At 44.9% G+C, this 28,000-nt stretch overlaps 2 protein-coding genes across 4 annotated transcripts; both read left to right on the forward strand.

Annotated features, from left to right (window-relative positions):
• Positions 1–5,626: 5,626 nt before the first annotated feature.
• Positions 5,627–12,235, forward strand: pdlim1 (PDZ and LIM domain 1 (elfin)). The gene is made up of 7 exons (XM_060074110.1): positions 5,627–5,983; positions 6,776–6,927; positions 7,459–7,543; positions 9,718–9,902; positions 10,347–10,489; positions 10,758–10,875; positions 11,611–12,235. Exons 1-7 carry the CDS (start codon positions 5,891–5,893, stop codon positions 11,795–11,797), a joined length of 963 nt encoding a protein of 320 aa, XP_059930093.1. The 5' UTR covers positions 5,627–5,890; the 3' UTR covers positions 11,798–12,235.
• A 4,201-nt stretch (positions 12,236–16,436) lies between these two features.
• On the forward strand, positions 16,437–27,997 carry sgpl1 (sphingosine-1-phosphate lyase 1). 3 transcript variants are annotated; one of them, XM_060072437.1, is made up of 14 exons: positions 16,437–16,804; positions 20,070–20,235; positions 20,895–20,962; positions 21,394–21,541; positions 21,739–21,818; positions 21,931–22,059; positions 22,404–22,492; positions 22,652–22,760; positions 23,298–23,396; positions 23,555–23,701; positions 24,295–24,533; positions 24,974–25,120; positions 25,251–25,371; positions 25,697–27,997. In XM_060072437.1, the coding sequence occupies exons 1-14, from the start codon at positions 16,793–16,795 to the stop codon at positions 25,844–25,846; spliced, it is 1,704 nt and encodes a 567-aa protein (XP_059928420.1). In that variant the 5' UTR covers positions 16,437–16,792; the 3' UTR covers positions 25,847–27,997. The 3 variants fall into 3 exon arrangements, with proteins under 3 accessions (XP_059928420.1, XP_059928419.1, XP_059928418.1); XM_060072436.1 differs by lacking the exon at positions 16,437–16,804 and adding an exon at positions 19,224–19,381; XM_060072435.1 differs by lacking the exon at positions 16,437–16,804 and adding an exon at positions 19,554–19,583.
• The last annotated feature ends 3 nt before the right edge of the window (positions 27,998–28,000 follow it).

Below are 28,000 nucleotides of genomic sequence, written 5' to 3' on the forward strand. Positions count from 1 at the left end.
TTCTCAAGAAATTTGGAAGATGATTGAATTATGATGCAATGTATTACGTCCCTTTCTGAAAAAATTGGGCGCGACGTGGGCTGACGCAGACCTCTGTTCTAGTGAAGTGTTACCACACGCCAGCGCTAAACGATCCGTCGATGGGGACATAAAGCAGCACATTGTTGTTGTGGACGACCCTCCCTCCAGTTTTTGTTTTCCTCTGTTCCTAATGTAACACACACTCCTGCATGTCACAAAGGGAATGTTCCACGTCTTGTCACTGACCCCCCCCCCCCCCTCCATCCTGCCTGCAGCTTCCAGGCCTTGTACACCTACGTTCCCCAGAACGAGGACGAGCTGGAGCTGAAGGAGGGAGACCTGGTCAGCGTCATGGAGAAGTGTGACGACGGCTGGTTTGTCGGTACGTGCTCGCGGGGCTTCCCCGTACGCTGTCGCTACACGCCAAAGGCCGAGGGTTGCTCGCAGGAGTGTAAAGTATGGAGGAAAAATAAGTCAAAAGAATTGCTGCTTCAATACGGCGGCTGTTGACATAATACAAATTGTTAGCCTCATAGCATAATTGCCGTAGTCGTATTTTAAGGTTCGTCTTGTATTTAGGGTAAAAAAATAAGTCAAATAGATGACTTAAGGCAGATAGTGATTATGGAATGTAAAAATCACTCTGATTGGCTTAGGATATAGCCAATGAGGCGCACTGAATCAGCAGTGTTAGAAGAGTACCGTTTGGTTTGATATCACAATTGTCAAAGTTAGACTTTGCCAATTATGTTTCAAAGCTGTTTTTAGTTTGAAAAGGATTTAGTTATTACAATCTCTATCTAATATTTGACTTATTCTCTTCCCTCCTCTCCACAGGTACATCCAAGAGGACGAAACAGTTTGGAACCTTCCCGGGGAACTACGTGAAGGAGGTCAACTTGTAAACTGCAACAAGTTATTTTGTAATCAGGCGGTAACACTACGGTCGCCTTGTCACGCGTAGGAAGTCAGTACTATCTCGCATGACAGTTGGTTTAGAATAGTCACTCAGCCAGGGGTGAATCCATGGGCCCTGGGAAGTGTTCAGTTTGGTCTGAGGAATGTTCTAGAGAATCTAAATGCACGAGGATGAGGGGAGAGGGGGGGGGGGGGGGGGGGGGGTGGTGAGAGACAGAGACTGCGGTGGTTGGCACACTGCCCAAACCTCAAGTGTGTGTGTGTGTGGTGTGTACGCCTTCAGGGTGATGCACGCGCCGCTTGACAGTGTTGTTTGACAAAGTCGCTATCGATTTGCAGTACAAATGGTCGAGGCCGTGTTTTTCAGAGTAATATATGATCTCCTGGCGTTTGCGTCGCACCTCAGTGAAGGAACGGCGACGAGGCAGGCGGTGAATGGATGTAGGAGCGTGGCTTTGTCTCCTGAGGCTCAGGGGATAGTTCAAAAAAAAGTGTTTGTGTGATGAAGGAATGGAGCCGTCTGTCATAAGCTACATTAAGGGACAGAGGTGGTGGGGAATAATTAGCAGTGTGTGGCACAAGTACTATATCTGGTTATTTAAATGACAGTTGATCCTGTAGGAATGCTTTTCAATGAAAACCCGATAGCTGTCTGCATTTTTTGACAGACACACCATACATACGTACACTAAACATCTATAAATTATGACCAGGCACATACTTGGACAGAGTCCAACACACCAGAAGTTCTTGTTCAACTTTGAGCGAACATAGCGGCTTCCAAAATATTTTTAAACTAGCGTTCTCGTGGGATAATACGGAATGGAGTGAAAGAGATGAACCTCATGTAATCTTTTTTTTACTATCAATATAATTCGTTTTGGCTTATTGAGAAAAACGATCGTCCAAATGCTTCCATTACCATTTCAGTATTGCCTTGGATCTTAAGTTGTTTTTTTCTCAGTATCTTTATGGCTATCTGCAACACACAACATGGTGAAACATTAAACTATCTTCAAAATGAAGTTTTAAGGTATGAAGGATTGACACGCCTGTTGTCTATATTAGTGGAACACTTTGTTTCAGCTGTCTGCCGCCTATTTTTCCTTCCTCTCCTGTTTCCATGTAGAGGTCAAGTGGGGTTATCCTGCAAGGTAGCGAGTGGCAGCGAGGCTAGCCTTGCTCTGGTGCAATCACAGCACAGGCGTGGTCAAATCTCACTTCCTGTTTGGTCATTTGGAGCAAACCCACCCACACATTCTCCGCCCGCACAACAAAATACCAGAATAATCTCATGAGTCGTGTTATGACACTAACGCTGTTAACCCCAATCAGCTCATAGCTCAATATAGAGGAACTTTAACAACTTAAGCTTCATACTAATTATTTAAATCTGTATTGGATTGTCCTTGCTGCCGAACCGTCCCTGTTACACCTTCAAGGCATGGAAACCTGCACTGAGATGTTCAGAGGCTTTCCCATCATGGTTAGAAAGTGTTTGTGAGCAATGTGAACCTCTGGGCTCTTTAACGAAGGCACTGTGAGGTGGTGGGGTCGTTTGCCATGAGCTAGAGCTGAACAGACAACATCAGTTTAAAGTTACACAATCAGGTGGTTTGCCTTCCTCGGAGGTCAGAGCCAACCGACTGAGCTGCCGATTATAATGTGTTTCTGATGCGCCTGTTAGGGCATAAGACATGGTTGTGTTGTAAAAAGCACTTGTTTGTAGACACAATGTTGTGTGTAGGTGGATAGGAGTGTGTTCCCCTCCTACAATCGCCTCATTTCTGTAACGTGGGCAACACAGACTTCCCCGCGTTGATTGAGATATATTTTGTGGCTACTTGTGAAAGATACTTCACATAGTATTTCATAGTTGTCTTGTGACATTAAAACACAATCGTAGAATACTTTGTCTCAACTGCCAGTGTGTAACATTTTCAAACCAATCAGCTGCCCTGTTGAACTGTGTTGAGAAGGACAGTTAATAATTATTGTTATTAACTTAACATCTAACCCCCCAACATTTGTGTGGGAGTTTTGGTAGGGAGCATGTCTTTTATATAATTTACATTTGTCTGGTCCTAGAATGACTCAAAAGACAATTACGTCTTTGCTATATATCAAACCATCAGATATATATATTTTTCCTTTTACTGGGCATAAAACAGCGTTACCAGGTCCCATAACAGGTACCCCACATCAGAATAGATCCTCTTACAACAATAATACCGACTGCTGTGCATATTATTTCATTATTTTCAATCGCAATCCTCGTAAACAATCGTATCGATGTCATGCACTGTGTCGTGTTCCCCGCGGCAGGCAGATGACCTCGTCTTCTGGCTGGGTTGAACTTGTTTTAATGTGTACACACATGTCTTGCCAGTGCCACTACTATAGAAAGGGTTCTCTGGTTAGCATACGTACTTTGGACTTGGACGGAAACTCTGACAGTGTCTCTCTGGTGTTTTGCACTTCCTTTCTATGTTGAGCCCCAGACTAGATGCATTTTATCACAAGAAAAGATACAAGTCTGTTTTTGAAAGAGTAGTGCTAACATGGACTTATTATTCAAGCCTTTGTATAAAAAGAAATACATACAAACAGCCAGACTACAGCATGTCTCCAATCAATATAATTATGATTTAATAGAGAAATTAAGATTTGCAATTAAGAAAAAAAAATGGGAAATGTTGTTTAACGCACAGTAGATGTGTTCGAATCATATGCTTTTATTGGTTCTATTTGAATATGTACGCCACAGTTGTGCAGTGATGATAAACATAGACCTCGTAGGAATATGCTTTGACGCTGTGCGTGGCTACTATTTTAACGACATTAAATTCAACGCAATTAGGACGTTAAGGCAGAGGCGAGGGCAATCCCTCCAGTCTTGAAGTTTTTCGTTATCGTAGAGATCAGTGCTGACTTTAAACGCCATCGTCACTCACTCATCAAGAGAAATGTCTTCCTGCTCCGATTAAACACATCCATTTGAAGGCCAACCCCTGTGGCATCACTGTGAGCAGAAGGTAGCGTGTTACTCCACCGAGGCAGCCGTTCGCTTTATTTGGGTTGTTTTATAGTTTGTTTCCATGGCAGATTAGGACGTGTTTCATTCCTGCATGATTGCAGGTTTAATGACGTGATGGTGTTCTAACAATGTGCTAATAGTGTGGGACTCCTGTGTGTTTAGGCCTTCCCTCATCATGCCAAAGCCTGTTCCTGATCGCTTTTTGTCTGTTTCCTAACCAAGCGCTCTTTAAAAGGAAGCAGGCTTGCTCTATCTCACAGCACACGATGGAGTATGACTTAAATATACCCCAGCGGGCAACTTGTTTTGTCACAGCATATCGGGTCTCTCCCCAAACCATTCAATCTAAAAGGGTGTCATATTGTAGGATGTATGAATGTATGAATGTCTGGCAGTGTACACACACACTCACAATATGTAAAAAATATATATATCAGATCTTTCACTTTGAATGAACATTCAAAATATTGAGTGGCATGGCAAAATAAAGATTGTAAATATGTAAAAAAAAAAGATGTGATGTGAAGAGATGGGAAATTCAGTTTGAGGTTACTGTTGGTTGTACAAGTTTTTTTTTACCTTAAGGATGATGGTTAAAGCACAGTGAAGCATTGTTGAGCACAGAAGTATGATGCAAATGAACACTGCGTTGCCATTTGTGAAGACTGCATTGCCTTATGTTAACAAAGTTGTGCCTCAGTTTCATTCAGTTCAACGTTTTTCGACCATGATTGAAATGTATCCACGACTTATGATGATGCTAACATTGTTTTGTTCCATTATCCTAGTTTATGTGATAGGGAGACATTACTAAAAAAATAAAACAACATGTCATTATACTGTGCAAGCACCTAAAGTGTGACACAATGCTTCAAGTTAATGATAAATACACATAAGAATGGATTTCCTTGTTTGCCTAAACACACAGCTGGTTGGGTTTGTTTGCTTCAATTTGCAGTGTTTCATTGATTACATTAAAATAAATATATTACTATACATTGCTGTGGTTTCAATGTTATGCAATATTTAATAAACCATGCAACATTTCTTGGATATCATCTGTGTTGTTCTCCGGTAAAGAATCTGTATTGATTTTGTTCGTCTAATAATGAATAAAATGTTTAAAGATATATTTATTAAGAGGGCCTATTGACTACCTGGTTCAATATGATAAATGAATACTCAATCATTTCATGGTCATTCGGGCTGGGGATAAAAACGTAGTTAATTACATTTAAACGTATTTGTATAAAAACTATCATTTAGCAATTAAACATGAATAACTTCCGGACTATGTAATGTGATTCTCAGGCTATTGTTAACGTTCCTACATATGTGTCGAAAATGGTCGTGAAGCCACGGCAAGGCTACAAATAAAGGTCTTTAAACGTTTAAATATTTTTCCCAATGGGATTGTTAATTAATTAATGAATCAAATAAACGCCATTTCCATCTTAAAATATGTCCAGACTAATAAGGCCTACTTCAGGATGAGCTGTTGTTCGGTAGGCTAAAGATTTGAGGTGCTATTACGGTAAACGATGGGCAACCCTTTTTTGTGTATTTTTTCATTACATTCCCGCTGCGCTGTCCTGGCAGGAATGGGAGGTTCGGCACATTCCACGTCCTGGGATCTGCTTCTACCATACATGGTCAGGCCGCCTGGACGTGGTGACGTACGGGTAGATCTCTACACTCCTAAAGCAAACATTGGCCCTCACTCTTATCAGCGTGGAAACTTCAAAAAACTATTTGTCAAACTTCACCAGCCTCGCCCCTCCCCTTCAGCATCAGATCAGGGCAGCGAGCCCCGACTGAAACTTTCGCCTACTGTTTAGTGTAGCAGCACATGTCTGTCTGTGAGGAAGTGAGCGGGGAATTTCACATTGACGAACCTCTGAATCCCTTCTCAACATGCCGATCCGAGTGGTAATGGAAGGTCCTGGACCTTGGGGGTTCCGTCTGGTCGGAGGGAAGGACTTCGAGCAACCGCTGACTATTTCGAGGGTAAGTGTTTTATGCAGGAGTATGTAACTTTGTTATAAACTTGGGACAATAGCGGGCCGTCTAGGGCGATCACGTTCTTAACGTTATCCCAATGTCATTGATAAAAAGAAGATGCGATGATAAAACAATAGATTGACGGTTACTTGGCTGTGATGAAGTCGTGTTTCAAAATATAACTTTAGACATAATGCCATGATACGGGGAGACAAAAGTTAAAGTTATACTTGTACTACTACCTAAACTCAGTCCAAACCATCATGATGATTTAGGATGAAATGGTTGCGAACAGTTGCATTAACACTACCTTCTAACTGCTACACTTTTTAACGCTACACTGTTGAAACGTGACTTGTGTTTGTTGCTTAAGCAGAAATACTTCTGTTTTCACTACCTTTTTTTTTTTTTTTTTAGAAGGCCTATATAATACTGCAGTGGTCATTCCATTCTGCTCCACCCACGGCCAACACATCGGACATTCCCCTGGCACCAAAGAGCCCCTTTAGCCTTCTAGATATGATCAAAAAGCTGAAGCTTTCAGAGGCGTGTCCCAGCCTGCGCCCCTGACTTCTACAACACCCTTCAGTGATCTCCCTGCTCACTTCCTCGTGCAGTAAAACACCTCCTCCCCGTGTTCAGTGTAAATAACCCCGGTCGATTAAGTGTCACTGTGCCAAGTGACGTTCAGCTGAAAGACTCCCTTGTTCAGTTAGGAACAACCTTAGCCCTTCACTCACCGTCCTATAACAATAAAGGCCGTGGCTATTTCTGTGTGTCTGTGTGTCTGTGCCATAGGTCACGCCCGGCAGTAAAGCAGCGCAGGCCGACCTGTGCATCGGGGATATGATCCTGGCCATCGACGGGGAGGCCACTCAGCACATGACACATTTGCAAGCCCAGAATAAGATCAAGGGCTGCGTGGATGAGATGGTTCTGTCTGTGGACCGGTATGTCGGACGCTTGTGCACGCTCTTTTTCAGTGTGATTTGTACCGCCTTGGGCCAAAGACACACGGCGAGTAACCAGAGCTGACTCAGCCATGCTACAGCTGTGGAGGCCGGGAGGGGACATTCCAGCCCTGCCAGCTTTTGACATGTCTGCGCTTTAGTCTGTGTATTTAGCTGTGTTTGCGAGCAGAAAACTGCTTTTTAATCGAGTATGGTAGTGTCTGGGTGGGCGGTTGGAAGCTATTTATTTTTTTGTATTATAGTTTTCAATTACCGGTATTGTTTGTACGTTGATGGGTTTACAGGTGCTCCTAAAACACATTATCATGTACACGGGTATATGATGGTTCATTCAGCTTTGGATAAAACAGGAAATCCCAAAAGTAGCTTTCAAGAACATATTAGCTGATCTCATACGTCGTCTATGTTAGTGGTTAGTCTAAGTACATGCCAAGACGATGGTCTAGGTCTTTTTTTTTTTGCTTTTCTTTGTTGAAACCCTCTGTGTCAAAACCCTAACCTCTGTTTCAGGTCAGAAACCAAACTATGGTCTCCACTTTCCTCTGAAGAAGGGAAAGCAAATCCATACAAGATGAATCTTGCCTCAGAACCACAGGTTTGTGCTTGTGTGTGAGTCTTTATGTCTGTCACCGTGTGTGTGTGTGTGTGTGTGTGTGTGTGTGTGTGTGTGTGTGTGTGTGTGTGTGTGTGTGTGTGTGTGTGTGTGTGTGTGTGTGTGTGTGTGTGTGTGTGTGTGTGTGTGTGTGTGTGAATCGTTTCATCTTTGTGTCTTCATGTTTGTGTCTGCATTGTGTGGGTCCATGACTGTCTGTGTGCGTGTGTGTGTGTCTGTGTGCGTGTGTGTATGGTGGTATTTTGTGTGTATGTGTGCGCTGACTCAATATTCAATCTGTTCGTGCTTCAACCGTTGAAAGTTTCAGATCCCCAGTTTTCTCATTTCTAATTAATTCTATTATGAAAATGCAACCGGTAGCCAGTTATTGTACAGCTCAACACATTCCCTGACCTATTAACAATAAAGGTGTGTGTGTGTGTGTGTGTGTGTGTGTGTGTGTGTGTGTGTGTGTGTGTGTGTGTGTGTGTGTGTGTGTGTGTGTGTGTGTGTGTGTGTGTGTGTGTGTGTGTGTGTGTGTGTGGGGCGAGGTCATGAGGCCTAAAGCCTTGGTGCAAAGTGCCAACTATGAAGTCATTGTTTACCTCGCCAACAGGAGGTAACCTAGGAGACGCTAGTTTATCATCCAAGCGCTGACGCCAGGCTCAGTTCCGGCCCCGCTAAGTGGAAAGAATGAGGACATGAAGTGTGCATTCATGTAGGAAACTGTGCGCTATGTGTGTGTGTGTGTGTACGTTTTTGGCACGCGTAAGTCCCGTTGACCACTGCCTTCACATTTCACCCGTGAAGTTGTCTGCTTTCGCTCACTTGTTTCGAACGCGCTTTGTGCACTTTTCACTTCTCCATGTGTCGGTGTGAACAGACCCTTTTTCAGTCTACGTCATGAATACATCACAGCCATAGCTGGAGGCAAATACGAATAGTAGGACCCGCCAACTATCCACACTATGTTATCTTGCACTGTCGTTGAGTGCCGGAGTTAAGGTGTTGTCTGTCGAAGGTATGGATATGTGACTACGGTTTGTCATGTCCACCCAATCAGACATGAGGGAACTAGGAAGAACAGGTGATTCATCTTGTAAAGAAAATTAGCTATAGTAAAACGGTATAGTATGACCGGAGACACTTTCAAGTGAGAGATGTAGGTTACTCTAACCCGCAATGCAAGTGCAGTTCCCTGATAAGATATAGCTTTCTCTATTTATAATAACCATGGCTCTATTAAACTGGCACTATTTTGCATACTACTGTTAGTTGGTTTTACAGCAAGGTCTTTACAACAAGTACCGTTTTACTTTAGTAAAAGACTGTCTAAGGGAAACAACCATGATTTCAACTTGAAATTACATTGCAAAACATACTCGGATAAACGTTATAAAGACAAACCTAATATCCTGGGTTTGCTACGCATTCAAGGATTTTTCTGCCTTCACTGTAAGCCCCTCATACAAAATAATGATTTTGTTCATAACAGAAAAGGGGTCTAAACACTTCTGCCGTTGACCATTATCAATAGATTGGCCACCGGTTAAACTAGTGTCATGCATTTTTGATTAGTCTCTCTACATCGAAAAGGCTTGTAATATGAAACTGTATCGTCTGATGCTTAAAGCATGGGAGAAATATTCAAAGGCTTTTCCTTGTTTTTCCACTGTTCAGCATGAGCTAGCCTCAATGGTATTTTTTTATGTGCTCATGTTTTCATGCAGTGCATGTCTGAGGATTTTGTGTCTTGTGTACGTTTGAAGAACTGTAGTTAGTCATTTTCTTTTCTATAATCTGTAGTCGGTCATAACAACGTTTGTTTCCAATTCTAGAGCAGTCGAAGCCTTCACTTGCTATTTGAAAGAGGGCTATTTTAATAACATCATGGAAATGAGGTTACTTTATTTTTTGTTTTAGATCTATTGGTCCGGCTTGTCCTTCATCATCTTTTAAAGCGCTGTGGTTATGGGAACTTTGAATGATGTCAAAATCATTGACGCGGCCAATAGATTTTTGTATAGACTATTCCTAACCGCAAGCAAAGCTCAACAGTGCGTATTCTAATGGCTGCGCGTTGCTCATTGTGCATCCACAAATCTCAACCAACTGTTCAGTGGATCAAAACAACAATTTTCCATTTATTATTTTCCCATTTTCCTCCACGACGACAGGAAGTCAAGGCCATTGGCTCCGCCCACAATCGCAGCGCCCTGCCCTTCGCGGCGTGCGGGTCCAAGGTCGTGACGAGCCAGTACAACAACCCGTCCGGCCTCTACTCCTCCCAGAACATCAAGGACTTCAACTCGACCGTGGACGAGGTCAAAACCATCACCGATGCAGTGGAGCCCTGCAGCGTGTGAGTCCACCTTGGCATTTCCTGTTGAAACAAACTAAATCCATCCTGTGTGTGTGTGTGTGTGTGTGTGTGTGTGTGTGTGTGTGTGTGTGTGTGTGTGTGTGTGTGTGTGTGTGTGTGTGTGTGTGTGTGTGTGTGTGTGTGTGTGTGTGTGTGTGTGTGTGTGTGTGTGTGACGCTCTACGTGACACTATAATCCCGTCGTGGGGCTGGAGAGGCAGTTCATAGCAGCGCTCTCAGAGAGAACTATTGGTTGTGTTCCAGGTCCCCACAATGTCAGAATTAAAAAAAAGAATGTCCAAACCATTATATAATGTACGGTAAAATGTAAGGAGAAAAAAAAGACGCATCTTCTATTCCCCTTCTTCCTTATGTATTATTTATTGTATTATTTATTCCTTGCCCTGTCTCTAACGTCTCCCTTCCCCGCCCCCTCGGCCCGCAGACCCCAGGAGAGCCTGCCGTGCGGCCCCCCACCGGTCTTGGCCAACTCCGAGGTGTACAAGATGCTGCAGGAGAACCAGGAGGCGGATGAACCCCCTCGCCAGTCGGCCTCCTTCAAGGTCCTCCAGGAGATCCTGGAGACAGGTACCCCGACCGTGCCCCCCCCCCCCCCCCCCCCCCCCCTCCACCCTTTATCCCGGGCAGCTCCTGGCACAAGCACAGAGCGTCCCACGTTGTCCACCGTCAGCAAAAGCTATGCTTCATGAGACTCAAATTCCCTACTCACTGTTGATAAAGAGACGTCCGCTGACGCTACTGACTGCATACTAATCGCCCGATTCTCATGATGCAGCTAATATTCTTTGTGTGTGTGTGTGTCTGTGTCTGTGTGCGTGTGCGTGTGTGTTTCCAGGGGATGGAGAAAAACCCTCAGGGTTCAGGAGTGTGCGACCGCCGACGACGAAGATTGGGGCGTCGCTGGGAAATGCAGACAAGTTGCCAATCTGTGACAAATGTGGCTCTGGGATTGTGTAAGTACCACATGATTGCCCCAAATTCGCAATTTATGGGCAACAAGGAGATGATTTATTTTAGGCTTGTTTTAATAGCCTTTTTTTTACAAGCGTAGCAGTGTACAGCCTGTGACTGCAGCGTAATTAAACGCCTTTGCCAATGGGGGGGGGCCCTGTTGTGCAACCTGACCTACTTTCCAGCCCTAGATATCTGCCTTGAATCCTGCTGAGTCTCGATGCACCTGAAAGTGTGCCGGTGATGAAATACTGTGACGCAATAGGGGGAGAGGGAGGGGTGTGTCTCGGGGACTCTGTCTCCACCTTGTGGCCAGTCGGTGTTACTGAACAGAGAACGAAGCGTTTCAGACAAGACGGGCAGGTGGTCTGAGAGCATTGCCGAAGGCATTCTGCTACTTTGAAGGCTCCTTTGTCACACGGTCAGTCACACAGAGACGGAGACTGTGAGAGATCATTTATTTCCGAAACATTATCGGCTACGCCACCACAACAGATGGGTTTGCCTATTAAAGGAAGGACATTGAAAAAAGTCTAAGCACTCGTACATAAATGTATAATACAAACGGGTTATCATCATCAGTTGAACAGCCAAGCTGAGACCACCGCTGGGATGTCCTTCTGCTCCTCTTTCAGTTCACGCCACAAAGTCAAACTTTTCAAACGTTTTTGATTTGGTTTTGAGTGAATCCGTGCAGGACTGCCGCTGAGCGTTCCCTTCTCCCTCCACCACTGCAGGGGTCTGGTGGTGAAGCTGAGGGATAAGTTCCGCCACCCTGAGTGCTACACCTGCACAGACTGCCAGGTCAACCTCAAGCAGAAGGGCCATTTCTTTGTGGAAGAGCAGATTTACTGCGAGAAGCACGCGCGGGAGCGGGTCACCCCGCCCGAGGGCTACGACGTGGTCACCGTGTTCCCCAAGTAGACCCGCGACCCGCCCCCCTCCCCATAGCGACGGACTGCACAACACTAGGACACCAGTAGATGATCCCAATAAATGGAAGCCATGCTAGGTTTTGGAGACTACAACAGTCTTTTCTCCCCCTTGTGTGGCTATACGCGACAACACTCGCTGTTAAACAGGCTATAAAAATGTTGATTTGCACATTCGTTTTGGTGTCTCATAAAGGATGGATGAATACTGTAAAATAGTAACGTTATATCTACTTGAAATCTTATTGTTGCCCCAAAGCCTGGAGTCTAGTTCAATACGATTTTACTGTATGATTAAAATTAGGTGAATGTTTTTTTTTATGAATGATGATTTCTCACTCCACATAATTCTGTATTTTCTTGTCAATTGCAGAGTGAACCAACTGTTTTTATTTTAAAATATCACTGCCAAATAAATGCTTTTTCTGAACTCTTCTATTTGAATTTGTTTAACGTCTTTTGCCAAAGTTTCTAGCCGGATGGGTGGAACATTGTTAGTAAGTGCTATATTGTTTAGAGATAACTTATCTTATTGAACATTTTACTAATCCTACAATTTTAAAATCGAACAAATAAATCATAATCTGGCAACGGTTTTTAAAAGATATCCATCAGCTAATGAGGTGTTTGCATGAATTAAGTGCAGAAATGTTTACCATAAAAAAATTGTCTCAGAAAAAATGATTGTCATAAATACATGGACATCCAATTAAACGTCAATAGTCGTTGATTGAAAAAATGAAGGTAAGAAGCACATGGTTGGGTTTTGCCCTTTGTTGACTGCAGACGAGCAGATTCCTCGGTTCAAATCAAGCCGCACATCCCCGGGGCTTCCCTGACACGTTGGCGTGGAAGGCACGGAGTCCCACGCACTGGAGTGCGCACTTGTTGGGCTCTCCAAATGGTCCATCATGTAAATACCTGCTGCTGACGGCCAGCAAGCCTCTTGCTGAAAATGACGTGGAGCGTGTTGTCCCGGCTGTTGTTGATGATCGGCCATCCTCAAAGTCTCTGTCAGCGCCCAGATATAGTTGTGAGCGAAGCGCAAGGTTTCAATCTTGGTAAGCTTCGCGTCGTTGGGCAACATTGGCAGGATGCTCCTCAGGTCGTCGAGGGCAGAGTTCAGGTTGTGCATACGATTGCGCTCTCTGTCGTTGGCTTTCACTCTGCGTTTTCCCATGGGCCCGCGTGGTCCTGATGATTTGGAGCGAAGAGGCTTTTTCATGCAGGTTTTCACCTTCCATCCACTATGACTGGTGCGATGTCGACCAAGCTGTGTATTGAAATCATCTGGTGTGTCATCGTCTTCATTCTGGATGCTGCGGACAGAATACGCACCGGGCCTCACCGCGTCTTCCGTGACGCACCGCTCAGTAGGCGCACACATCAATGTTGGCAACATCCTGCGCTGTTCCAAAAAGTCTAAGTAACTGCATATAGGTAGGGCCAAGGCAATAAAAGGATATGATACCGTTATTAAGCTATATTAAAATAATTTTAACGATGTAGTTTGGAGGAAAATCGGTGGTTTCTCCGTGGGCTCCTGCCTCCAACTGGAAGAGACTGACTATATGCGCAGCTGACAATGAGAGATGGATGTGCATCATCTGTCATTTTATGTGGCCTTTATCTTATCTGTTTCAATGGTGCCTGAATCAACAGCGCCTGTCAGCTGGCCAATCAGCTTGCAGGCAGCAGCACGTCTTGCGCGTCCTTGTCCCTGCTTTGCGGTGATTGTAGGTAGGCCCGCTATTGGATTAGTCCAGTGCCTGACTCATTATTCAAAGATATACCAGGCCACTTATGTTTGTCCGTATGCATTTTAGTCAAACATATTTTTCAATGTAAAATCTGTCTAATTTACATATATATATTGCTTATATTATTTCATCATAACTTGAATGTTGAATGCAGACTTGGGTTTTATATGCCTAAACTGGAGAAAGTCACTCGAATCAGTTGGAGTTGAAAAAACGCATAGCCAATGTTTTCATTCTGCTCAATAAAATCTTTTTATTTTTCACATTTGGGCCAGTACATTTTGGTTACGCACACGTAAAGTGTTAAATCATCTATTCTTCAATGCCATTCTAAAAGTTATTTTATAAAGGCTCATATTGGGAAGGGTTACTAAATACAACTTCAAACGATGAAAGAAGAAGTGAAGGATAAATATTGATCCAGAAGCCCGTATGGCACGCTTGTTGGTTTTATAAGTAGTGTACATATCAAACCGTGTATTGACACATCCGACTGGAATCGAGCTTGGCGCAGTCCTTACTCGATTATGGGAAACCATTTAATTTTGACAAATAAAAATGGCGTTTACATAATGTCGTAAAGTAAGATTTCCGCCTTCAAAAAGCTTGCTGTATCACGTAATATAAGCATTAAAACGGTTACAAAAGGTTAGAAGGTTATAAAAACAGAAATAGCATTGACTCATCGGAGGCGCAACAATCTGGTGGGTCGATAATCACAATTACGCATGGGAACAGCCTCTTCACAGCTGTCGAAAATGAAGAACTTTTTATTATAAATTGAAGAACAAAGGGTGTTCTTCTTTGTCAAATCAATAAATTTGTTTTCAGCACCGCGCATTTGCCATAACACTGTGCGCTATGACATCTCCAAAATCCAAATTAACTGATGCTGGCGGGTAGCGCATGGGTGTATTTAGTCTTTTAGACATATTTTAAAATAAATAAAATGTGTAAGGGTTGAAAACAAATGACATATTAGACAATGGACGAAATGTGCCTCGGCCCAACAGAAGCCTCTTTTACAAAGGACCCCAAAAACGCTTGCTACACTCTCGTTAACTTTCTGTCTAAATATGTATTTTGGGAGCTCTCTGATAACCATATGCTTTCAATAAAATTGACAAATACGCTGGTGAGATAGGAGATTGTGCTTTGCTGTTATAAAAGCCACGAGCAAAAGTCTAATGTAAACTGAATATTACCACTTTACAAATATTCACTGATGCCAAATCTACGTTGGAAAACCGTGGACAGGTGTGTGTTCGAGGGTGACAGCCTTGACTTGATTTTTTTATCAGCATACTCTGCTTTTCCGCTTGTTATGCAAAGTGTAGGCAAACACACGCTCCGAGTCGCCGAGGAAATAGCAGATATCGAGGCAGACTTCGTCCGAAAGTGATTTAACAATATTTAACAATAAACTGAGCAAGTGCGCGAGCAGGTGATACCTGCCCGAGGCTCCTGATTACTACTCCACTTTACAGTCTCTTGTGCTTATTTAATAAACGAAATCTATTTATTATTATTTTAGCAAACAGAGGTACCAGGTGGGGCTTTATTTTCGTCTTGAGCTTTTGTTTGGAGGACGTTTTGAAGGGGCAATCAAAGTCCAACAACTCGCTGACCAGATTGTTGTCATCCCAAACTAGCAGCGAACCATTGAATGTGGGCCCTCTCATTCAGTGTAGTAAATGGCCATGAGAAGAAAGAAAAGGAGAAACTTCTTAAAGAGAGAAAAAACATCTTAAAACATTTAATTGCAACCCGGATGCCATATGTACACCTCTTGTGAAACCCCTAACAATACGGCTGCCTTTACAAAGTGGAGGGTGCGCCTTTGGAGACGCGTGCGCTTTTTGGAGAGGTGTGCGCATCGTGACCAGAATGACCCTGAGCACACTTTGCACAAGAAGTAATTCGGTTTTAATGTGCTTTTGAGTTTCTTTTCACTGGCCTAGTATTGTAGCTCTAACCTAAGCTTTTGAAGGCCATGATCACCAATTACGGCGGATAGTAGCCGGTTTGGCCCAATGCGAAGACATAAAGGCGCACTGCTTTGAATCGTTTACAATGCAGTTATGATGGCAGGTCGCTACCTTCCAACAATAACAATAATAATCTTTTTATTTTTTGTCACTCATTTTGGAACGTAAATTGGAAATGACTGACTGATTAAAATTGAGAATTGTACTTTTAGGTTTTTATATATTCTTATTCATATACATTAACACATTGTAGCAGAGCACGACGTATGCATGTTTTAATATCAGTTTGATAACATTTATTAAGATATTTGTCATGTTACATTTCTAGGAAGCTCGACTAATTTAAGTCCCATGGCATTTTCATCATCTCGTCATTATGTTTAATTTTTTTTGTGTATTTTTTTATTTATTTTTTTAGATAAAAGATCTAAGAGATGTTTTTATTTTATTTAAGTCATTCTGAATTTTTTAATTGTTAATGTAACACTAACCCTTCCTGGTAAGTCGCCAAATATCTCTGTGTTGACTCAGCAATGTTTTAAATCATGATTAATTTGATCATCTGGAAGAGTCAGTCTACGTCTACAAATCAAAAAAAGATAAATTAAAAAGAAGTCGGTGGTAACGTTCAGCGTCTCTGACGCAGTTAATTGACTTCATTACAATCTGCATTGTGCAACGAGACATGTGTTTAGGAAGATTTCTACGATTTTGATTATCACCATTATTCAATATCAATAAAAGTCTAATTAGTTTTACAAATAGACGTAGTATGACTTGGAAAACATTCAATAATCATCAATAGTTACAGTAGCTCTACTGTGTTTTCCCTAATAGCCAATTGATCATTGTGTAGGAGCAGCATTCGGTCACTTGGGGGCACTGGTGACACTAGAAAAAACACATTTGACGTCAATGCAAACGCGACAGCGAAACTCATTTGGTAAACACCCCTGGGTGGTGTCATAAGCTGTAACTTTTCAAATGACCTGCTTTTATGTAAGATCTATATAGCATGTAAACGCCATTCAAGTGGGGATTCATGACCACGGAACCGCTCGCAAGTTGTAAGATCTGCATGTACATATACTGTGCATTAGCAGATGCGGGCTACTTCCTGAAAGTGGGGTTAGCATAGCAGCCTGTTAATATTGATGTTGTTGATCTGGCTCGTCTTGTGCAAGTGACTTCCGTAACTCGACTAACAGGACTGTTTCAGCGAGGATCTCCCCCGACGGAATGGATTACAAGGTACGCTAAGACTCTTATTGATATCAAATATGAATCATTTAGCTTGTCGGTGTAGCATGCCTTGGAGGTGTTTGGTGATGGAGTCAAGGTGTGGGGTTGACAATGTGATATCATGTATCTTTATTGTTAGCACATCGTTGCTCCAGCAAGTGTTGCATTCAAAGTGACTGTTTTGTCATCTCACTTTCCCTCGACTGACTGAAGTTCACAGTGGGACTTGAGGAGTGCAGGAGTACATGAATGCCTATTGTCGTCGATATTTCTGCGAGCTCGTTTTTGTTTTACCCATTAGAACTTATTTAGTACTTTAGATAAATGTTCTGGTGTTGAAGGTGGTTTATTCAAGTGGAATGTTCGTTCTATACTAACTTTTGTCTACAGGAAGCCCACTTAAAGAGTATTGTTTTGAAGTTTGTAATTTGAGCTGGTGATCTTTTATTTTAATAATATACATTATTTATTTTATATTATGCACCGAGATCAAACTTTGTGGAAGAGAAGAATCATGGCAAAAAAGTTACGAGGTGACATTAATGCTGCTCTGATTCAGAGTTGACCTTGTAATACCCGCTCTCTCTCTCCATCATCTGAACAATTGAAGGAAAAGCTACAAAAGAAAAAAGCACATCAAACTAACTTGGATTGAAGCCATTTATTTTATTAAAGTAGCATGAAACAGCTGTTCGATCCTGTTCTTTTCCCAGTGTAGGGATATGTTTTTGGGATTGGCCTATCAAATCAAATGATACCATTGGTAACTTGATAAACAGAAAAAACTACCTGATCACATTTTATCAGACATGATGTGTTACAGAACACTGTGTCCATTCCCACCAAGGCCTCTTAAGGTCTTAAAAAACGGTGCTGACTACAAATTCCCACTCTGTTTCATCCTAATCTCATGAATCATGCAAAACAAAGATATCAAAGTGGCGTGCTTTGGCAGACCGGGGAAAGCAAGTCAGAGATTGCCTGAAGACGAAGCCTGTTTTCCCAAGCTCATTGATTACTGACTCAGCAGAATGATAAAGATGATGTGTGCTCTGTTAACCCCTTGAGGCACCTAGTAGCAGCAGCAGCTTTCTCCTCCTCCTCCTCCTCCCAGCACACCCAGTGCATTTCCATGAGAACATGACTTCCCCCTTGAGAAAACAATAGTGTCTTTACTGAATCCCCAGCTGCTCCTATGGGAGGAAAGCAGAGGAATGGGCGTCACACTGCAATACAATGGCTAGAACAAAATGGGAACCGGTGCTTTTGTGCTTGCAGTGCGTCAACTAACATATTCAAACATAGAATGTCGCAAAGAACAGTTTATTAACCGGAGCCAAGCCCTTGGGGAGAGCTGGGTTGTTTTTGGATTAACTTTACGTACATCAATAGTTCTGTGTTTTAATGACTTGGAAGTCTAGATTGGCTGCAGATTACCAAATTTGCCGTCTATCTAGATGAGCTGCCCTTTTTTGATCCCTTGATTACTTTCTGGTATTTAGGTTAAGCCAATGAAAGTTATCACGAAAAGGAAAAGGATAAATCCATTGTGTTTTGTAATGATACTTGATTATCAGATAGGGACTGCTGCATTACATCTCAAGACACAAGTGATTGTCTCCTTCTGCTGTTGTTTTCTTACGTAGCTAACCTGGCCAAACCTGTATGAGCATGCTTTTCAGACCCATGTGTGTGGCAGGTGTATTGGGGGGGAAGAAGTAGGCTTTTTTTGTTTCCATGCTGGCCCGCCCATTGTGTTTCATTCATCCACGCTTGAAGCTGAAAACAATACGATCGGTTAAGGTGTCAACAGGACCGTTAACTCCTTACCTGTTTACATTTCAATTACCAGTTTCCATTGGTTTTCTTACTGGGGAAAGTACTGTTTCTTGTGAATAGACTACACAGGTCAGCCACAAAAGTCTTATAGAAACGAGGGATAAGATGTAATTGTGTAAGTCAGGCTTCCGGTCGGATGTTTGGTTATCCAAGCTGTTTTCCTTACTTGGACCTTTAGCTCTTCTCCATCAGATTGTGGTCTTGAGTTATGGTAGAAGCGTATTGTGTCTTATCGTTGGCATGTCACGGTGCTGTTAAAGTGCGATATGTGGCAAGATAAAGGGGAAACGTGCAGATATGTTCACCTTTACAGCACTTATGAAATGACAGCAGTGAATCATTTACTGTGATTATCAAATCGGCTACATGATGATACTTTCTTATTTTTATATTTGGGTAAACTCTTATCGATACAATACATTTTTTTAAAAATAACTAAACAAAAACTGCTGATATCAGAGGATGTTAAGGTATGAGCAAGACGTTACAAATTGTATTTAGTTTGTACCAACACACTGAAACCTAGTTGCTATCTCCATGGATCATGATTGGCCATTGAAAGGCATATGTCCTATTGGCTTCAAAAGGTCAGATTGCGTCTTGACGTTCTGTGCTGGGAGGAGTCGACACAGTGCTATGTTTCACTCCCCCAGTTGGGGTAGGGCCACCTGCCAAGACAATTGATAGGGATCACTGACTGCAAAGGGAGATAAACTGAACTCTAGAGACATGGCAGCGTCTTCTGATGTAAGTACCAGCTTAAAAAAAACATAATGGTAAAATGATTGCTTGTGTTGGACTGTATTATATTGAAGAATGCCTAAACAGGAAGATGTTGTCCTCATTCCTAATGCTGGTTTCTGTGGTGGTGTTTGCAGCATTTCAACATTACACCACATCTATGTGAAAGTATGTGTGGCTGTTGATGTGTTACATGAGCCGCATTTGCGCGAGTGTTGCTTGACATGCTTTGTCTTTTATCTGTAGTCGTCTGTCCTACATGTCATAAAGTTGTCATTGCCTTAGGCACATTTTTTTTTATTCAGATCTTATTCTTGGAGGCTGTCACCAATTGTGAATACCAACAGTAAATATAATGGACTGCAGTTTGATGATTTTGATCTATTTTAAATCTGTTCAATTCAACTGCATTACTTCGGATGATGAGGATGTATTATCTATCATAGTTATAATTTATGCGTCCCAAATGTGGAACTTTGTAGAAGTAAAGAGAAGTGTGTGAACTTTATGGTCAGATGGTTCCACTTACGCAGCTCGACAATATGGTTCTTCGTCTCCGTCTGTGTGTATGAAACCCCATCCATGAATCTTTCAATGGGTGGAATCATAATAACCCTGTGATGCATTGCACAGCTCCAGCCTAGACATGTCTCAATGACCCCCCCCCCTCCCCTGTTTGTCCCTGTGCCTCCAGAGTGCCTTGGACGTGTACCGGGAGATGCTACTGCTGTACGTGGAGCAGGGCCGGACCCAGGTGAACAGCCTGTGTGCGGACCTGGAGCCCTGGCAGGTCATCGGCCTCACCGCGCTCACCACGCTGGGCGGCGTCTGGGCCAAGGGCTTCCTGTTCCAGCAAGAAAGTAAAGAAGCTCCCACCAAACAATCAACAGAGATAGAGTATAGGGTCGAAACTGGGCAAAAACGATGAAATGGACACAATGTGAGCCGTGTTTTGACGTTGCCAAGGCCGTGTGCTCAAGAGCGCGATGAGGCAAGGCTGTTTTGAGGCTGTATTTTGCAGACGGACTGCGTCAAAAGGATTTAGTTTCGCTTCTGCTTTATAATGTCCCACGCGGAATGAATAATGTTGCTGAAAATGCAATAGCAGCCTCATGCAGTCAGCCATTGGTCAGTGAAGGCAATTGCACAATTAAAACACAGGATTGAAACACCAGATTAAACCCTTGATAAATTAAAACTACCATCATATAGTTTGACCCCAATTTCGTTGTATAGGTGACTGTACAATGACAATAAAGTCTATCTTTATCTTTATCTTTATATCAGTCACATTGATGTCCAGTCAGATCAGCTCATTTTGAGCTGCACGGGGTCAGAACAAACTTCTCTAAACTTCTCTGGGACCGACTTGTGTTGTGAAGCACAGCTGGTTTAACAAGCGCATGTCTTGGCACGCTGCTGATGCATCTGCTCTCTTAGTCAGTGATTTTGATCTTTGCGGTCGTCTCCGTCTACCAGCAGTTTAACCCAAAACCCTTTTGTGGTATTTCTCCAATAGGTCTCACGTCACGAATGAAGAAGCGGGTCTTCCGACTCATCAGAAAAATACCCTACGTTGGCATGGCAGTGAGTACCCCGGGACAGATGGCCTGGGGACGTCTTCCCAGTGTGTGTCATCAGACAGGCTTCACAGACGGGACCCGTGTCTTCATAAGTTCATGAGTCACACTCCGTGACTGCGCAGAGCCTGCACACAACAGAGGGAGGGGCCACACAGACCTTTGGCCCACTTTACACCACACTCCCGTGAAAACAGAAAATAATTGGGTTACTTGGGGTCAGCTTATCAGCTTATGTCATGGAGGCAACACGTCCTCAATCAATTGTATTGCAGCATTCATGTTTTTGCAAAACATGAATGTTTTGCAAAAAAAACCCCCCCCCCCACACATCTTACGGCCGGAGACCCATTGGGATTGAGTTGCGGTAAACACAGCTGCTTTCCAAAGCGGCTTCATTGTCTCGTGTTCCCCCCCCCTCGTGTTCCCCCCCCACAGATCCAGAGCCAGCTGAACAAGGCCCTGGACGACATGTCGGTCAGTCTGTGCACTCTGAAGGAGGGCATGAGCTACACAAAGCAGCTCCCGGCCGCCGGCCTTTCCCAGGCCCAAGTGCTCGACATGATCAAGGAATACCAGACGCTGAGTGAGTGCCCCGCCGTTCGTTCGGGACCGGCCGGCTTTGGCGCAGTTGGCAAAAAATGATCAACAAAGCCCCCTCCTTTATTAAGAGCTGATGGCGTCAGAGGTCTTAAGAACCGGCCTTCGTGTTTCGTAAGGGATGATGAAAATGTTGTGCTTTCATGTTCTGGAGGATTGATTGTGTGCCGTCTCCTGCTGCAGACGTGGTCCAATGGGAGAAGGGCTGGGTGTCGGGGGCTGTGTACTGGGGAGACGAGACGCTGACCCAACTCTTGGTTAAGGTATGCCTCTCCACCCCCACCTCCCCCACCTCCCCCCCCCCTCCTGCATAAGATGGGCGTTGCAGGTCTGAATGTCCCGTCTCAAAGAGCCCCTCGTTCCCCCGGTCCCCAGGTGTACGGCGACTTTGCGTGGAGCAACCCGCTCCACCCCGACATCTTCCCCGGGGTGCGGAAGATGGAGGCGGAGGTGGTGAGGATGACCTGCTCGCTGTTCCACGGAGGTCCCGAGTCCTGTGGCACGGTGAGTCCGCGGTTCGTCGACCCCTTTTTAATAAAGGTCCCATGGCAGAGCCCCCAGGTGTGGGTGTGATTAGCCTTAGTGGCCACCTCGACGTGTGCTGGATAGATGAGCGACGTTTGCTACCGTCCACTGGGTCGGCTGGTAGACTGATCAATCCAGCACACATCTAGGGGGGACACGCCCGCCTGTGATCATCATCGTCATGAGGGGCAGATTTTCAAAAGGGCTTGTAGCGGCTAATCACGTCACCCCTACCTGGTGGCAGGTCCTGGGACCTTCAGCGCTGTATGAATAATCCCAGTCACCCGGTCATCGTCGTGTGCCCTCTTCCGCCTGTCGTCCAGGTCACCTCCGGCGGCACAGAGAGCATCCTGATGGCGTGCAAGGCCTACAGAGACATGGCGTACGAGCGCGGAGTCAAGCACCCCGAAATGTACGACCTCTCCGGAATGCATGTCGGAATGTGGTCGTTTGTTTGTTGCCATGGCATCCCGAGCGGACGGCAGTCCAGTTGGCACCGGCTGTGTGTGGGAGGTGGACGGAATCTAATGTTTTGCCGTTTCTCTCCGTGTGCGGTTTGTGCTCTGTTTAGCGTTGCGCCAAAGAGCGTCCACGCGGCCTTCGACAAAGCGGCGCACTACTTTGGTATGAAGCTGGTCCACGTTCCCTTGGACCCGGACACCATGAAGGTGGACATGAAGGTGAGGACACGACCCGGGTCTTGACACAACAACCACAGCCCAACGCGTTTATATGTCAAACGTTTCAAAAGGCTACCAATCGTTAGCCTGGCTATTGCCGGACCAAGCTCAATCGTAGACTAGGCCTGTTGATCACCAGAGAAAATGACAGCAGCCTCCTCAGATTGAGCTTGGTCAGCTTGACGGCAGCCTCCCGGACCGAGCTCAATCTACGATTGAGCTCGGTCCGGGGAGGCTGCTGTCATTTTCTTCAGCTCAAGAGGCGTGATCAACGGGCCTAGTTCAACTAACTCTGTACGCGATTGGCTGCCTGCCGTCGCTTCCCTGCCGTCATTGTGTTAAACCAGCCAATAGCGCGCCAGGGGGAAAAGCCAGCTCGGTGATTGGCTCGCTACAAAAGCGTATCGGACGCAGAAAGAAACGTGTTGCTCTTCTCCAGACCCTTCCGCAGGGCAGATTCAAATCGCCGGCAGAACGGGCGGAGGGCTACCCAGTCCAACCAATCGGTCTAATCGTGTGCGTGTTGTCGTTCTCCAGGCCATGAAGAGGGCCATCAACGGGAACACGGCCATGCTGGTCTGCTCCGCCCCGCAGTTCCCCCACGGCATCATCGACCCTGTGGAGGAAGTAGCCAAGGTGAGGGACGACTGCGGGCGCAGACAGACAGACAGACAGACAGACAGAGAACTGACCCTTACCCGTGCTGTTCCGCCACGGCTCTCACACTCTCTTCCCCCCACCCCCCCCCCCCCCCCCACCCCTGGTTCTCTCCCCACCCCCGGTTCTCTCCCCAGCTGGCTCTGCGCTACAAGCTGCCCCTGCACGTGGACGCGTGCCTGGGGGGGTTCCTCATCGGCTTCATGGCCAAGGCGGGCTACCCCCTGGCCCCGTTCGACTTCAGGATCAAGGGGGTCACCAGCATGTCAGCCGACACTCACAAGGTGAGCCTCCCTCTCTCCTGCTGGCTCTCCAGCAGGAGAGATCCCCACTCGGTTCCACTCCTGTGGAGCTGAAGTAGGCAGGGAGGGGGCCAACGTGTACTGGGGAGGCGCGGCTCGTTGGTTTTGTAAGTGGATTTTAAAGGGGAAACTCGGCGGGCAGAACAGAACATGTACACATGGCCCGCATATTTCACAGACCGGAAAAGTGGATTAGGAAATCGTTCTTGATCAGACATCTGCCGTTCTGTGGTTTTCATGAAGCCCATTGGTGGAGCGTAAAATAGACATGAAACGGATGTATTCATTTCTGCATGCATGTGCGTGCGGCTTTATGTTTAAACTTCCCCATGTGACTGTCTGTCTGTGTGTCTGTGTATGTCTCTCTCTCTCTCTCTCTCTCTCTCTCTCTCTCTCTCTCTCTCTCTCTCTCTCTCTCTCTCTCTCTCTCTCTCTCTCTCTCTCTCTCTCTCTCTCTCTCTCTCTCTCTCTCTCTCTCTCTCTCTCTCTCTCTCTCTCTCTCTCTCTCTCTCTCTCTCTCTCTCTCTCTCTCTCTCTCTCTCTCTCTCTCTCTCTCTCTCTCTCTCTCTCTGCAGTATGGCTACGCCCCCAAAGGCTCCTCGGTCATCCTGTACAGCGAGAAGAAGTACCGCCACTTCCAGTACTTTGTGGCTCCCAACTGGCAGGGCGGGATCTACGCCTCGCCCTCCATAGCGGGCTCCAGGCCGGGGGGCATCATCGCCGCCTGCTGGGCCACCATGATGCACATGGGCGAGGACGGATACGTGGACGCCACGCGCAGGATCATCAGCACCGCGCGCACCATCGAGGCCGAGTAAGACCACGCGACAGCAGCGCACGTCTGTGCGGTGGTTGGGTCACCACCCAGGTCAGGGTGGCAGGGGCTCAGGAGGTGGCGCGGGTCGGCTGGTCACCGCAAGGTCGCCGGTTCGATCCCCTGAGCGAGACGCCTCACCCTGACTGCTCCTGACGAGCAGGCTGTCGCCCTGCGTGGCCGACTCCGCCGTCGGTGTGTGCATGTGTGCATGAATGGGTGAAAGTCAGGCAGTATTGTGAAGCACTTTGGATAACAGCGCTATTTCAATGCAGTCCATTTACTATTTAACATCATATTCCGTCAACTGCTAGAGTGGTTGAATGATCCAACCGATCAGTTCAGTTGTATTACTCAGCTTTCTCAGAAGGTTTATTTATTTGATCAGCCCTGTACACCCTTCCTCAGCGTCCGTGTTCCTCCCCTCCTTTGCCCCGTAGGGTCCGTAAGATCAAGGGGCTGTTTGTGTTCGGGAAGCCCGAGGTGTCCGTGGTGGCCATGGGCTCCGACGACTTCGATATCTTCCGCCTCTCCAACGCGCTGACGACCAAAGGCTGGAACCTGAACACACTGCAGTACCCCTCCAGGTAACCAGGGGGCAACGTGGGGCATCTGCCCGGGAAACAGACTGATCCAAATTCACCTGAGAGACGTGTTATCCATGTATGAGAGTTTGTTAGGGGCTGTGCTGTGTGTAATTATTTTTCTTATTCACAGTATCCACATCTGCTGCACGGTCCTGCATACAAAGGAGGGCGTGGCCGAGAAGTTTGTCAAGGACGTCGGGGAACAGGTGGCCATCATCATGAAGAACCCCAAGGAGAAGACCACTGGAATGGTAAGCTAGGCTACGGTTAGCTAGGCTACGGTTAGCTAGGCTACGGTTAGCTAGGCTACGTCTCGCCAATGGGCCCCCGGGTCACCCCACTGCAAACCTGTGCGACCTGTGTTAAAAAAGCATTTGCATGGCAACCTGAGACGCAAATGCACGTTATTTGTTTGAGCTTGTTCGTTATAACCTGTGGCAAAATCCACCCAGTTCTATCACTTTCCTTTAATATTCAAGGGACTGATTTGAACCGCCGTGGTCTCAGATGAGACTATGAAAGCCTTTGAGGGGGAGTTGTTTACCAGTGTCCCGTCCCCCCCCCCCCCCTCCCCAGGGAGCCATCTACGGCATGGCGCAGTCCATCCCGGACAGGTCCATGGTGACGGAAATCTCCTGCGGATTCCTGGACTGCCTCTACAGCACTGAGGTGCACAAGCCCACAGCTCCAGAGGTTCACATGAACGGGAACGGTAAAGCCCACTGAGCACCAGCAAGCTCACCTGGCCGACGCCTCTGGCCGCACCCAGACTACCTTCCACCTGCACACCTGTAAGAGGACTACCAGTCTCTCTCTCTCTCTCTCCTCCCCCCGTCCTTTGGCCTGTCCGCTCAGTAAAAATCCTACAGTCCAACGGTTGCCTTATCTTGCCTCGGCTAACCTGACTGTTTGCACTGACAAACGACCTGGGATGCACAAGCCATCGTGTTTTAACACACGAGAGGGAAACTACACATTTACTGTGCCTAGAAACCATAGAGAAATTATGACTCAAATCCTTCATTCTAATGATTATCTGAAATGTCTTTGATTTTTGTTTGTTATCGTTTTCTTTTGCTGTTTGTTTTTCCCGATTTGAGTTTTATCTGTGCTTAATTATGTCTTGGATCGGGATTTCAATCATCAAACTAAATTAATTTTAGTTTTTCATATATTCGGTTTACAAGTGAATGCATTCAAGTATTTTTTTTTCTTCCTTTTATACTTGTAACAATCAAACAGGAACATTTCAAAATGCGATCTTCGCTGAATATGTGACGACGCCTAGAAACACAAACCACTGAAAGCGTAACACGCTGCTCTTCTGCCCTCCAGTGTACAACTGCATGTACTGCAGTAACCTGGTTGCCCTGAATGCAGTTTTTCAGTTTTTCCACTTTTATTTGTGTTTTAACTTAACTAAACTTTGCTGCTTTTAATAGAACTACATTGATGATATAATATTTTCAGTAGCTATAATAATTTCTTTGAAATATCTTTCCTAGCACTTAATACAAATGTAATTCATACTTTTGCTATGATACATGACTGTGGAAGAAGGTTTCAGAGAGAATTCCATGTCACTTAGGTTAAAGGATAAGAAATCGTTTTAATAAGGGCTGACATTGAATGTTTCGACTCACTTCCCCTTTAAAATCATTTTTTCAAAATTTCAAAAGCAAAAATATGTTTTAATTCATCCTGTGGAGTAAAATGATTGTCATTATATATTTATCTGTGGTTGACAGATAACCTGAATATTTTCCTTCCTTGTAATTCAAGATCCTCTCTGAATCTACCTCAATCTCCACCTATCATGACCATGTCTCTCTTCTTCATTCTGGTTACGTAATAGGACCTCTCACACAGGCTATGTCAACAGTCGGTAGATTTCAGGCGTCTGACATGGGTTTAAACTATGTAGGCGTATCCTCTTTATACTGTGTTTCTGTCCGACTGCTCAAAAGTTCACCTTTTTCAGTCCCATGTGAAAAGGGGAACAATCCATACTCGAATGACCTTGGACCTATTTTGTTTTGTTTTTGACATACCCGCGTGTTATTACTCCTATTGATTGTTGAAACTGTGTCGCCTATATCCATTGCAATATTTCAATGTTCACCCAAAACATGACCTTGTTCCAGGAGTGACAACAACAGCACATATTTCATAGTTTCAGAAAGCAGGCATGTCTTTCACCCAACGACGGTTCTCTAACTTGCGTGTGTCATTTTGCTGTGTGTGTTTTTGTGTATTAGACCACTGTGTGATTTGTGTTTCATTGATTATCTATAATCCTGGCCAGTCCTATTCTTTTAGGATCGTACAACCTTTTTAATATTTTTATATTGAGTTGTGAATGTATGCGATTTTTTTTGCATTCAGAAAGACTTCAGAAGCTGTTCCAGTGTTTCCTACTGGCCAGGTCTTGTCCACCATGTTGGCTATGTTTCTGCGTTGCTATTGGTGCCCGGTAAACTGAATTATGGATTTTTAAGATGCAATCAAGGGATCAAACGCATCCATGTTGTGTAGGATGGGGTTAGCGAAAATATGAGTTTAATCACGGAGCTATTTCTAATTTCACTCTTTTCGTACCATGTCACCGTCTCATGCATACGGTTTTAATGTTCATGAAGGTGTTCATTACTCATCCGAAATGTGTATTTGTTTAGGTTTGTGTCGTCGGCTGTTATTTAAAAGCACCACATAGCAATAATAGAGCATGGCTCCTCGTTGGCCCGACCAGAGCTCATGTTAACAGATCCTGTGGTTGTTAGCAGACTCAGGGATTTGGCTTTGTAACCACCATTGGCGTGGCCCAATGCTCCTTTTGAATGTTGTCCATTTAAATTAATAAATACCATGTTGCTAGAAGAC

Source organism: Gadus macrocephalus, chromosome 15 (genome assembly GCF_031168955.1).
Source record: "Gadus macrocephalus chromosome 15, ASM3116895v1".
NCBI lineage: Eukaryota > Metazoa > Chordata > Actinopteri > Gadiformes > Gadidae > Gadus > Gadus macrocephalus.